Source organism: Oncorhynchus mykiss, chromosome 19, assembly GCF_013265735.2.
Source record: "Oncorhynchus mykiss isolate Arlee chromosome 19, USDA_OmykA_1.1, whole genome shotgun sequence".
NCBI classification, from domain to species: Eukaryota; Metazoa; Chordata; class Actinopteri; order Salmoniformes; family Salmonidae; genus Oncorhynchus; species Oncorhynchus mykiss.
The window spans coordinates 39,661,216-39,674,754 of NC_048583.1; the positions used below are offsets into that span (position 1 = coordinate 39,661,216).

At 40.0% G+C, this 13,539-nt stretch overlaps 2 protein-coding genes across 5 annotated transcripts in view; both read left to right on the forward strand.

The window, feature by feature from the left end:
* Positions 1-384: 384 nt before the first annotated feature.
* On the forward strand, positions 385-7,219 carry LOC110497822 (zinc finger FYVE domain-containing protein 21). Of its 4 annotated transcripts, none has more exons than XM_036954783.1 (8): positions 385-568; positions 3,748-3,798; positions 3,997-4,165; positions 4,599-4,674; positions 4,864-4,955; positions 5,319-5,372; positions 6,339-6,469; positions 6,619-7,219. In XM_036954783.1, the coding sequence occupies exons 1-8, from the start codon at positions 443-445 to the stop codon at positions 6,667-6,669; spliced, it is 750 nt and encodes a 249-aa protein (XP_036810678.1). In that variant the 5' UTR covers positions 385-442; the 3' UTR covers positions 6,670-7,219. The 4 variants fall into 4 exon arrangements, with proteins under 4 accessions (XP_036810678.1, XP_021429912.1, XP_036810679.1 ...); XM_021574237.2 differs by having other exon boundaries at positions 387-568; positions 6,650-7,219; XM_036954784.1 differs by lacking the exon at positions 5,319-5,372 and having other exon boundaries at positions 388-568.
* Positions 7,220-12,822: 5,603 nt separating this feature from the next.
* Positions 12,823-13,539, forward strand: part of LOC110497824 (transcription factor IIIB 90 kDa subunit-like) — a 56,123-nt gene continuing 55,406 nt past the window's right edge. Inside the window, 1 exon segment of the mRNA XM_036954785.1 lies at positions 12,823-12,970. The gene's annotated coding sequence lies outside the window, so the exon portion shown is untranslated.

Here is a 13,539-nt window from a genome sequence, read left to right on the forward strand (position 1 = left end):
AATAAATATTTAAAATGGGCAAGGGGGACAAGAGTCTCAAGTTTAAGTTTAGTCTGCAGGCTATTCCATAGGCAAGGAGCGTAACAGGAAAAGGCAGCCCTACCCAACTCTGTGGAAATCGCATGGTCCTCAAGTGTAATCCATGCTTGAGACCTGGTTTTAGGAATTCTAATTCTAATATTGATGAGTGATGATAAATAAGAAGGTAGCTTATTCAGAAGTGCTTTATGGACAAACACGACAGCATGATGTTCTAGTCTCACCGACAGCGAAGTCCAACCCACATTTTTTTATAAAACACAACACAGTTCATCACATGACATCCGTGATTTTACTCCACGTCTTTATATTGGATAACGGCTATGTCAATCAATTAAATGGGCGTGTCTTTGACGTATGGGCGGATTTTTTATTTATTTTTATAATTGCTGGTTGTGGAAAAATGTCTTCAGTTCCTGATGGCAAGAAATTGGTTCGAAGCCCAAGTGGACTTCGAATGGTCCCGGAGAATGGAGCGTTTAACAGCCCTTTTTCGTTAGATGAACCTCAGTGGGTCCCGGACAAAGAGGTAAGTGACTATTAGGGCTGAAATAACAAGAGGGCAACGCCGCTCAGACAAACGGACTTGGCCCCTGAACTGGGCGTTGCATACTTGCTGGCCACTGTCCGTACAGTAGGGTCAAATATTTGTATAACTAGCTAACCTAAGTTAGTAGACCAGACTCATTGTTCTATCTGGTAGGGTTGTCACTAGCTAGTTACCACAGTCACAATTGTCTATTGTAAAATAAATAATGACAACAAATTTGTTTAGGCATAAGGATAACGTTAGCAGTGTGGTTAGGGTTAGGTTAAAATATAATTTTAAGAAGATAATTGTAGAAATAGCGGGGTTTCATTTTAACAGTGCTCTGCAGTTTGCTAACTGTAAATGCCAAGAGCTACCGGTAGCTAGCCACAGTTAACGTTCTAAAGTAGGCAACATGGAGCCATCACTAACGTTACAGGAGCTAACGTTAGCTAACAGTATTTTGCAACACCAACTGGGTCTGTCAAAATACAGAACAAAAGCTGCCACCTGCCTCGGCAAGTAATTGCTGTTCATATGACGACAAGTTAGCTTAAAATCTTATTTCTCGCCTTGTCTGCGAGATGTACACATGCCAGTGGTCCATGATCATGGGTCTACATTTGAAAGCACTGTTTACTGTCAGTGATGCTGCCCTGGACTGCAAGAGAATGTCAAAGAAAGGGAACAATGGAGGGTGTGAGTGAATGAATGTGGGGGATGGGCTTGGGACATGGCTGTGTGATGGACTACAGTAATCCATCCCAGCAGCTTCACACCTCACTGCCTCTACACCTATGTGTGTTTGAATGGTCACAGCTTTAAGATGTGGTGGTATTAAAGTAACTATTGAGTGTTTCCACATTTCTATGAAATATGATCGATTTAATTAACTACAATTCATTTTTTCCCCCTTCCAGATAATGGTAATTAACCATGTTGAATATGTTGAATGGGGGGGAATCAAAACAGTTAAGTCTAGATTGTTTTAGTCAAAAGTATTTGATGTATTGTCAATAACAATTATTTGTGTGCTAGTTAGCTGTACCTGGACCAAAACTCCAGTATTTTTTTCTAAATAGCATATTCTCCATCTTTTTAAATAGGGAGACAATTTGTTTTCAGCACTTATTTCCATGACATCAAAACTTGTTTTCTCATGAAACATGTTGAGTAATATGTTTGGAACATTGGATTGCAATAAAATCGGTATCGAATTAGGGATGCACCAATATTACATTTTTGGCCTATTCTGGTATTTTCCTTGACAAAAAAAAACGATACCGATATTTACAATTTCAGCAGCCTTTTAAGCATTCTAGTACAGTTAAATAGTTAACACACACACAGCAGTCTAAGGCACTGCTTCTCAGTGCAAGAGGTGTCACTACAGTCCCTGGGTTGAATCCAGGCTGTATCACATCCAGCTGTGATTGGGAATCCCATAGGGCAGTGCACAATTGGCCCAGCGTTGGCCGGAGTAGGCCGCCATTGTAAATAAGAATTTAACTGACTTGCCTAGTTAAATAAAGGTTACACACACACCACACTGACCAAAAAGTTATTTTGTTGGCATTTTCGCATGTCCCCATTACCAGTAAATCATAATCAAAACCTATTTCTTTCACTTACTTGCTGTGCTGTTTCGTTGTTCATTTGTTCAGTCGTTTCATTCTCAACCAAGATTTCATCATACATGTCAAGCAGTGAAGCTTCAGCTCTGTCTGGCCTCTCTTCTTCTGTGTGTTTTTCTTCTGTCCGTTTCCATCTTGTCCAGCTGTGTATGTAACATTTCACGTAAAACCTGTTTCTTGTCTGCATCGAATCGCTTGTTCACAGCCTCGTACTTTTGTAAGTTTTAACCCCACAGTCTTTTGGCAGTTTTGTTGAGCAGGCCTTTCAATGCCATGACAGAGGGTATCACGTCTGCTGCAGATGCAGTTGAGCTTATTTCTTGAGTCAGTTGTTCAAATGGAACTAGGAGGGTGTTCATGTTTCCAAGTTTCAAACATGTTCTCAAATGCCATTGAAATGGCAGCAGCGGTATGAGAACCAGCACATTCTTGAGCATGCAATACGGCTTTCCTCAGTACGAAATCCTCGTCGACCCACTGTGCTGTCAGACTCAGCATGCTCATGGGGCTGACATCGCTGGTCCAAATGTCAGTCGTGAAGCTAATACCAGTGACACCCATAACAAGTAGCTCATAGATGTGCATTATAATAATACTGTGTAACTCCGGTAGGACAACATCTGAAAAATAGTGCCTACTTGGTAGTGTGTACCGGGGCTCGAGGTGCTCGACCAGTCGGCGAAAGCCAACATCATCCACGACAGATCGATTGATTGTCAAGGGCAATGAATTCCATTATCTTGGCGTTAATGGATTTCGCCTTTGAGTTGTCTCGGCTAAAATGTTCTTACTCTTATATGTTTGCTCGACTTTAACTTGTTTAGTTGTTGGAAGTGTGCGCTTAGTATTTTTCTACTTTTGTTCTGTTGCTCTATTTTTCATGGCATCATTACATCATCTACCTACGTTATGTAGGTATGCACGTCAGCGTTGACGTCGGTTTTGCACATTGGCGTTAAACTAGACATCGGGCCGATGTTGGCATTTTTAGCTAATATCGTCCGATTCCGATATGCTCACCGATGTATCGTGCATCCTATATTGAATCGCAATACATATCGTATCGGCACCTAAGTATCGTGATAACTTATCGGGAGGTCCCTGGCAATTCCCAGCCCTAATGGTAAAAAGCAGCTTTTCTGAGTTGGAATAGTGTGGGCATACACATGTCATGAAAAATATTCATGTAAGTAGACTGATGATTGGCCAGCTCTTCCTGAGGAAATAGCAAGCATTTTTTAAAACATCTGTCTGAGATATGTGTTTGAGTTGGGGGTTGAGTAAATGATGAGTCAACAACATTATTTGGGTATGAGTTAACAGAATATTAACTTTTTTTAAAGTGATATTTCCATTGGACAATTACTTTAAAACATTGTTACCTTACAGTCTGGGTTTATGCTACTGTGAGGTTTGTGATGATTGTGTTATTGGAAGGGAGAGGTCTTTTGGTAATCCATTTAAACTGTGATTGAGGTTGTTGTGTCCATGTTTGAACTTGAGTGAACCAACAAACTGTTGGCTAATGTCCTGTTCCTCTTACAGTGCCCAAGCTGTATGCAGTGCACCAAGAAATTTGACTTCCTTACAAGAAAGGTTTGACTTGCTTTACTATGATCCCATAATATCAGATAAATTACAAGTTATAGGCCTAGGCTTTACCTGACTGTAGACCCAAAATGTTTTTGTAGCCCTTAAATGCTTTTGCACAGTTAAGATCTATGAATGGGACTGTGCATTCCTTCTTTACCCTCATCACTCCCTCTGCATTCCTTCCCCTGTTCTGTTGTTCAGCACCACTGCCGGCGGTGTGGCCGGTGTTTCTGTGATAAGTGCTGCAGTAAGAAGGTGACTCTTCCCCGGATGTGCTTTGTTGACCCGGTCCGGCAGTGTGGAGAGTGCAGCCGGGTCTCCCAGAAGGAAATGGAGTTCTATGACAAACAGCTTAAAGTGCTTATGGGAGGTGAGTTTAAAGGGAAGAATCAATCGTGTCAGGAGGACACCCAAACACACAGACCTGTCTATGTTAATTAACAGCTGTGTGTGTATAGGGCGGTTAGTGAGCCGGGCTAGCCAGTGTGGTTCTAAATAGACTCCTCTACACTGCATCACCCAGCCAGGCCCGTAATGAAAAATCCATTAGCGGCATGACGAGATCCAGGGCAAGGGCTGGTTGCAGTGGCAGGGACATACTGTGGGGAGGGGGAACTGGAAACAAAGCCTTGTAGCATGTTGGACTAATGGGGTCCTGTTAGCATGGTCAATCAATGCTGTATTCTTAGTATAACACCAGTGGACTGGGACGTATCTACAGTTTGATGGATTCTTTGTGATTTTTGATTGGCATGCTTTTTTGATTTGACTCATTGGTAACATTACTACTTTGTCAAACTCAGGTGGTACATTTATTGTCACTTTGGGCACCTCCGAGAAGTCTGAGACCATGATGTGTCGTCTCTCCAACAACCACAGGTATCGTGAGTGTTTTATATTTCACACAGGCACACAGGAAAAGTATCTAGAATGGAGTCATTTAGGTTAATGCTGAAAGTACATGCTTTGATAGAACCACTAGAAAAATACACATTTTTCACCTGAAAGACTTAGTACATCCCTTTGTCTCAACTCCTCTCTTGCTCTTTTATTTCTCCCTCTCCTCAGGTACCTCTTCTTAGATGGGGAGAGCCATTTTGAGGTGGAGCTGTCTCGGATCTCCAGTATGCAGGTGTTGACAGAGGAGTCCACCCCCGAAGGTAAGGCTCTGGATCAGATGTCCTCTGGTTGTTAACACAGCCTGGCTTTATCTCCCTCAGTACGAGAGTACAGCAGTGATACAGTGCAGCTTGTTGAAAGCTTATTGATCAAGAGACATTATGGCTTCCTGTGGGTGGAAGAACTAGCTCTCTCCTATTTATGACCAGAAGTGTAATCATAAATCCACAGTAAAATTCTGATTACTTTGTCTCGTCATTGTATTGATTTGAAACCCCATAACTGATCCAACAGCATGGTAAGTTGGTGTTGGTACCTGACTGTTTCCTCTCTGCTATATTATTAACACTCTCTCCCTCTCACCCTGCCACTGGGCGGCCTGGCCCTTCTGCTTTTGGCCTTAGAGAATGACATTCACACTTACACCAGTCTGCTGGACAGTCAGTATATCTCTGAAGGTTAGCACTGTTATATTCCCTTTCCCCCCATTCTCCCTTATTCGTCCCCATCTTATCTTCATCTGCCTGCAGAGTTTGCTATTGATAAGGATGCCTTTGCCATCATTGTACATGCATTTGATATCAGTGGTAGAACAAAGGCAACATCCTTAAAATCCTTGTGGTATGCATGCTTCCATGGGGGGATATTATGTGTGTGATTATTCACCCAGAGTGAATCTCATTGCCCCTCTGCCTGTGACCAGGATCATGTTCATTAGGGCACACCATAGCAAATGTACATTGAGTGTACAAAACATTAGGAACACCTTTCTAATATTGAGTTGCATTGACTTTTGCCCTCATCAGTCTCAATTCATCAGAGGATGGACTCTACAAGGTGTTGAAAGCATTCCAATGCCTCCCACATTTGTGTCAAGTTGGCTGGATGTCTTTTGGGTGGACCAGTCTTGATACACAAGGGAAACTGTTTAGCGTGAAAAACCCAGCAGCGTTGCAGTTCTTGAGACTCAAACCAGTGTGCCTGGCACCTAATACCATACCCCGTTCAAAGGAACTTAAATATTTTCTTTCCCATTCACCCTCTGAATGGCACACATACACAATCCATGTCTCGAAGGTTAATAAAGCACAACTTTAAGCCGTTTCCTCCCCTTCATACACTGATTGGAATGTAGATTTTAACAAGCGACACCAATAAGGGATCATAGCTTTCCCCTGATCAGTCTGTCATGGAAAGAGCAGGTGTATCTAATGTTTTGTACACTTACTGTAAGATCTCATTTTGTTAAGTCTATTGCTAGGTTTCTTTATCATTTTGTTTGTTATTATGTACGTTTCTCGCAAAGTTCATTAGTTTGAACATCCGGTAGCTGTTTTGGTTTCAATCTTTGCTAAAGCCTCAAGTCTATACAAGTATAGTGAGTGTGTTACTGAACCTTGCCTAACTTTGGGTTTTGTATCCAGGTGGAAACTGCAGGGCCAGTGGCATGTTGCTCCACTACAAACCAATGGGCTCTCAGGACCCCAAGCAGCTACGCATGGAGGCAGCAGAGGACAAGAAAACCGCCTCCTCATGGCTTGCTGCCATGCACAAGGTACACCACCATAACAGTCTGGCTTGTTTTTTAATAGGAATGTTATATTTGACTTAAAATGTTACTGGACTGTATGGTGTGATATCCAAGCTTCAGACCCGCCATTGCGTACTGTGTGTGTATATGGCTGAAATAGTTATTTTGTATAGCTCTGCCTGTACTACATCTGTTCCCTAACAGGGTGCCAAACTGCTGTATGAAGCTCGGGACCAGTGACTGGGTTAAATGCGGAAGACACATTTCAGTTGAATGTAATCAGTTGTACAACTGACTAGGTATCACCCTTTTCCCTTTCATTGCTAAGATGACTAGAGAGTGAGATGGCACAGACCAAGTGTTTTCTTTCCTACCCTTAAGTCTCTCATTCTCTAAATGCAGACAGCAGATTTTAGCCACACTTCACTTGAACTATTTGGCCAATAACCCATCCTAATACTGCCATCTATGTAATGCTATAATAGACATAAGACACTTGGCATAACCCTTTCCCTTCACCACCATTAACGTGACAAATTACATTAAAAGCATTATGTAGGGTCTGTGACACATAGTTCAAGTGAAGTTTCTTTATATATTCTGTCTATGCTCTGCTTTCAGTGCTGACAGATTATTCACTGATTCTAGTGAAATATACACTACCGGTCAAAAAGTTTTAGAACACCTACTCATTCAAGTGTTTTTCTTTATTTGACTGTTTTCTACATTGTAGAATAATAGTGAAGACAAACTATGAAGTAACACCTATGGAATCATGTAGTAACCAAAAAAGTGTTAAACAAATCAAAATGTATTTTATGAGATTCTTCAAATTCTTCAAAAAAACCCTTTGCCTTGACGGCTTTGCACACTCTTGGCATTCTCTTAACCAGCTTCACCTGGAATGCTTTTCCAACAGTCTTGAAGGAGTTCCTACATATGCTGATTTGGTTGAGATTGGGGAATTGTGGAGGCCAGGTCATCTGATGCAGCACTCCACCACTCTCCTTCTTGATAAAATATCCCTTACACAGCCTGGAGGTGTGTTGGGTCATTGTCCTGTTGAAAAACAAATGATAATCCCACTAAGCCCAAACCAGATGGGATGGCGTATCGCTGCAGCATGCTGTGGTAGCCATGCTGGTTAAGTGTACCTTGAACTCTAAATAAATCAGACAGTATCTCAAAGACATGGCGGTTTGAACCAAAAATCTCCAATTTGAACTCCAGACCAAAGGACAAATTTCCACTGGTCTAATGTCCATTGCTCATTTCTTGGCTCAAGCAAGTCTTTTCTTCTTATTGGTATGGGTTTCTTGGTAGCAATTTAACCATGAAGGCCTGTTTCACGCAGTCTCCTCTGAAGAGTTGATTTTGAGATGTGTCTGTTACTTGAACTCTGAAGCATTTATTTGGGCTGCCATTTCTGAAGCTGGTAACTCTAACTCTACCTCTGCAGCAGAGGTAACTTTGGGTCTTCCATTCCTGTGGCGGTCCTCATGCGAGCTAGTTTCATCATAGCGCTTGATGGTTTTTGTGACTGCACTTGAAGAAACTTTTTGAATTTTTCCTGATTGACTGACACGTCTTAAAGTAATGATGGACTGTAGTTTCTCTAAGCTTATTTGAGCTGTTCTTGCCATAATATGGACTTGGTCTTTTACCAAATAGGGCTATCTTCTGTATACCCCACCACCTTGTCAAAACAACTGATTGGCTCAAACGCATTAACAAGGAAAGAAATTCCACAGATTAACTTAACAAGGCACACTTGTTAATTGAAATGCATTCCAGGTGAATGAAGCTGGTTGAGAGAATGCCAAGAGTTTGCAAAGCTGTCATCAAGGCAACGGGTTGCTATATTTCAAATATAAAATGTTTTGATTTATTTAACACTTTTTGGGTTATTGCATTATTCCATAGATGTTATTTCATAGTTGATGTCTTCACTATTATTCTACAATGTAGAAAAGTCAAATAAAGAAAAACTCTTAAATGAGTAGGTGTTCTAAAACTTTTGACCATTAGTGTATATGTATGTATACACAGTTTGTGAAATGCTTTAAATTTAATCCCATGCATTGGATTTTTGTATAAACTATTTTGTTAAATATTCCTATTTTAACACATGCTGTGTATGTACTTTTTACTGCTAAAGTATTTATAGTTTTTGTAGCACTTGTATACTTTGGTTTTTTTTCTTACAAGATGACTTAAACATTTTGTTCTCATGTTGGCTGGCTTTGCTTATAAATGAATTGCACAACCTCAACAAACTAGCCCTTTAATATAAGGGTAAACTGAAGTGTGAAGCAACACTTTTACTCCTCAGTTTTGTTTGCTTATATCCAACTTATTATGCTTCACATACCAAACAAAATACTTAAGAGGTTTTCATTTTTGACCAAATTTAGAAAGTTAGTGGTATTCTATGGTTTTACCATTTTGGATAAAATGACAAATTTGACATGAGTACTGCTCACATAAGAAGGCTACACTCCTTAATCAATTGTATTAATTTGGTAAGAGGCATGTTGAAATGGTGTTTGCTGGATGTGTTTGAGGCATTGTGTGTCAAATGGCATTAATATGGTAATTCACTTTAAAGACCTTTTGTAGTCTTTGCTTAGTTCACAAGGATGTTCTCTAGGATGCATTTATTATTTGAAATCGTGTAATCTTTTATACATCCTTGCCCTATGGTTCTGAAGTGATCTACAGGCCTATTTGAATGCCCTGATGCTGGACATGGAATCTGTTGCTGCATGATGCAGCAGTATTTGAGATGGCTAGACTCAATTCTTTCTGTTCTCTACATTGTGTTCATTCAAGTTGAAATTGGAAGTTTTGCACTAAATGGCATTGTCAAATTGATACATTCAGAAGTTATGAAGTACCACTGCACTTTATGGTCTCCCTTTTTACAATCACTGACCTAATAGTAATTCTATTACAGTTTCTAATTGTGTGTCAATGTTCTCTTATTGTTAACTCAATAAATGAGAGTGTTTGTAATGGTATCTTCTCATAACATTTGTATTTACAAATCACAGAACCCATGACAATGAAAAGTGCATTATTAAATGAAAGGTCAGTAATTAATTTTGAAACACCAATTTGATTGGCCCACGGGTAAAGGTGGAACGGTACACATGGGACAGCAAGTGTACTCATCTAGCCCTGATAGTCCTACATTACAAGGTCAGAGCAATATTAGACATGTAAACCACCTTTTGGACAAATATCTCCTGTTTAGAATTATATTATTATGACACTGAAAAGCAACATGTCACCAGAGCCATGTATTTAGATTTGGGCTGTCCATTTAACTTTTTATTTTTTTAATCGCAGGTTTTGCTGTGACTAATCATTTGCTCAAATTTAGCTATAGTTAGATTTTTTTTATATACAAAAAGCGTTACAAGATTATTGACGTCTTGATATTTGTCCAATGTAGTGGTTAGCAAAATCGAGTAAATTGTTAAAGCACACTTTCTTTAACCTTCATTCTTATGGCTAGGCGTTCCGCTAGCGGCACACTTCGACAACATTCCGCTGAAAAGGCAGAGCGCGAAATTCGAAAATATTTTTTAGAAATATGTAACTTTCATACATTCACAAGTGCAATACACCAAATTAAAAATAAACTTCTTAATCTACCCATCGTGTCTGATTTCAAAAAGGCTTTACAGCGAAAGCACACCATATGATTGTTAGGTCAGAGCCTAGTCACACAAACACAGCTATTTTCCAGCCAATGAGAGGAGTCGCAAAAAACAGAAATGGAGAAACAAATGAATCACTAACTTTTGATCTTCATCAGATGGCACTCATAGGACTTCATGTTACACAATACATGTATGCTTTGTTCAATAAAGTTCATATTTATATCCAAAAATCTCAGTTTACATTGGCGCTTTATGGTCAGTAATGTGCCTCAAATATCCAGCGAATTGTCAGAGCCACATCAATTTGCAGAAATACTCATAATAAACTTTGATAAAAGATACAACTTATGCACAGAATTATAGATATACTTCTCCTTAACCTGTTTGGGATAGGGGGCAGCATTTTCACGTTTGGATGAAAAGCGTGCCCAGAGTAAACTGCCTGCTACTCAGTCCCAGTTGCTACTAAATGCATATTATTAGTATATTTGGATAGAAAACCCTCTGAATGATGGCTGTGAGTATAACGGAACTCATATGGCAGGCGGAAACCTGAGAAAAATCCAACCAGGAAGTGGGAAATCTGAGGTTTGTAGTTTTTCAACTCATGGCCTATCGAATACACAGTGTCTATGGGGTCATATTGCACTTCCTAAGGCTTCCACTAGATGTCAACAGTCTTTAGAACCTTGTTTGATGCTTCTACTATGAATGAGTCAGAGGTCTGCCAGAGAGCCGTGAGCTGGCCACGTGCGTTCATGTGAGAGTTCGCTTGAGTTCCATTGCATTTCTGAAGACAAAGGAATTCTCCGGTTCGAACATTATTGAAGATTTATGTTAAAAACATCCTAAAGATTGATTCTATACATCGTTTGACATGTTTCTATGAACTATAATATAACTTTTTGAACTTTTCGTCTGAACTTTCGCCTGGACTTGCCTGCGCCTCGTGAGTTTGGATTTGTTTACCAAACGCGTGAACAAAAGGAGGTATTTGGACATAAATGGACTTTATCGAACAAAACAAACATTTATTGTGGAACTGGGATTCCTGGGAGTGCATTCTGATGAAAATGCTAATTAGCATCAAAGTAGACATGCAAGACTACAAATCCCTGCAAGCTCCCGCACGTCATTTCTAGCTGACACCTTTGCTAACAGGTATTGTGTCTATTTAGAACTTGCACAGGACAGTTCACAGAATTTTGCCAATTTATTCATTACTAAATTTAGCTAAAATTAGTTAATCCAGAGATTCTTACCATTTCTTCGATTCGGCAGTCTCGTCCAGACCATCGTGGCATTTGTACTTGTTTATGATAGCTACATCCAGGCTGTATCACAACCGGACGTGATTGGGAGTCCCTTAGGGCGGCGCACAATTGGCCTCGTGTCATCCGGGTTTGGCTGGTGTAGGCCGCCATTGTAAATAAGAATTTGTTCTTAACTGACTTACCTAGTTAAATAAAAATACAAAACTTAGCTAATTAGCATTCCATTTTGTAGGGGAATATATTGATAACTCACTTTGTCCTAGAGATTTACACGGTTATCAAAACGTCATGCCAGGGTAAGCCTACACGAAAGTGTTTTTAAAATCCCCTATGGGAAAAGTGAATGGTGGAAAAACGATTGGAAGCAGTTACTCCTCCTATGATATAATGGTAGTCCGCAAACAAACGTTAAAGGTGCATGCCGCCACCTACTGTGCTGGAGGGTGTGGTCAATCACTGTTTACATCATTAGCTCCACATTTCTAAATCAATGACCCTGCACTTCAATCTTTCCCTCTCTTTAAGATACTTACAATATAACATCACATGCTCCACCGTTTCATCGACTACTCCAGACACAAACTATTCACAAGCTTGCCAACCAGATGTAATGACAAATTCAATGTACAAAGTCCTAGATGCAATCGAGCAAACTTTCTTCCTAATCTGACTTTTGAATATTGTTCTACTGACCTTTCTTTGGAGGGCATATAAATAATGGCCCTTGGGCTCAGAGTGCCATCTCTTCTGCCACACGTCTATCATTATGGCTCTCATCTTACATTTGGCCTAACCTCATTAATATCAATCATATCTCATTTCAAAGCTCTTTTGGTTATCTGGTCTACAATTTAATCCCCTTTGGAACCATTTCCTTGTTTGACCGTTAAGTTTTATGGGTATTATGACTCATTCTGCGCTACTCGATTGCATAGTTTGTTTTTGTTTTAAGAACTAGAAGCATAGAAATAGCATACATAGAACAGACCGCTTCTTAGATTTGCTTTCAATGAGAATGACACTTCTATAACTCAAATTTCTATGGTGAATTTGGTCTCTTAATCAAAAAGTTACACATTGCAGCTTCAAGTGTATAGATGATCTATTTTGGATCATTTTTTGCTTTCATTTTTTGCTTTCAGGCAATGCGATTAATCACGATAAAAAAAATTGGGGCGGCCTAGTGGTTAGAGCATTGGACTAGTAACCGGAAGGTTGCAAGTTCAAACCCCCGAGCTGACAAGGTACAAATCTGTCGTTCTGCCCCTGAACAGGCAGTTCCTAGGCCGTCATTGAAATTGATTTGTTCTTAACTGACTTGCAAGACTTGCAAGTCAATTAAGGTAAAAAAATATCTCTGACAGACTCTGCCTGTCACAAGACAATGATTTAGGGTCCTGTCTCTTTAAAATGTCAGAACGTTGTATTCAGTGACGTAGTTCGTACCTTGGACAGGGGTCGCTATCATGTGTAGCTAAACGGGGCGTTTGTAGTAGCAGAGTCTGATATATGTTTTACATTTGAGCATAATGAGTGTTGTTTTTTAACTGGGTCAACAAATATAATTGAATATCACGTATAAGGTAGGAACTAAATTATCTCATGACATTTCTCTAATAAAAGGATAGATAATTATAAACGCTGGAGCATATCACCCACAAGTTAGCTTGGACCAATCCATTTCTCAAGTATGAAAACGCACATGTTAGCGATGTGGATTGATCAATATTTGTATGGTATTTCACTGGCTAGTTCCATAGGCGGAAATCCCAGGGGGACGGGGGGGACACGACGCCCCCATCCTGGGAAACATATAATTTGTCCCTCCCCAATATATCACTGTAAACATAACTATGTAATTTCAATAATATTAATAATACGCAATGAAAGCACTTGTGCTGATTAGAGACACTTAATAGCGCGTTTTTTAAATTTCAAAGATTACGACCCCCCCGCCCTTTGCCTCACAATGATCCACTGCCAGTTCTTTAGCTGGCAATGTAGTAGAGGGTTCGTATCTACTGTCTGAAAGGCACTCAATGTACGTAACTGACGTGAGGATAATCAAGTCAATCGCGCCATAGCAATGTTTTAAAAAAAAATGTTTGCAGGGTTCACACACACACTAGCTGAATTTGCAGAGCTAGCGCGC

Coding starts and splice junctions, on each gene's coding strand:
- LOC110497822 (XM_036954783.1), top strand. CDS start 443: ATGTCTTCAGTTCCTGATGGCAAGAAATTGGTTCGAAGCCCAAGTGGA. Junction 4,956..5,318: donor AGAGGAGTCCACCCCCGAAG/GTAAGGCTCTGG, acceptor TTTTGGCCTTAG/AGAATGACATTCACACTTAC. Junction 6,470..6,618: donor GGCTTGCTGCCATGCACAAG/GTACACCACCAT, acceptor TATTTTGTATAG/CTCTGCCTGTACTACATCTG.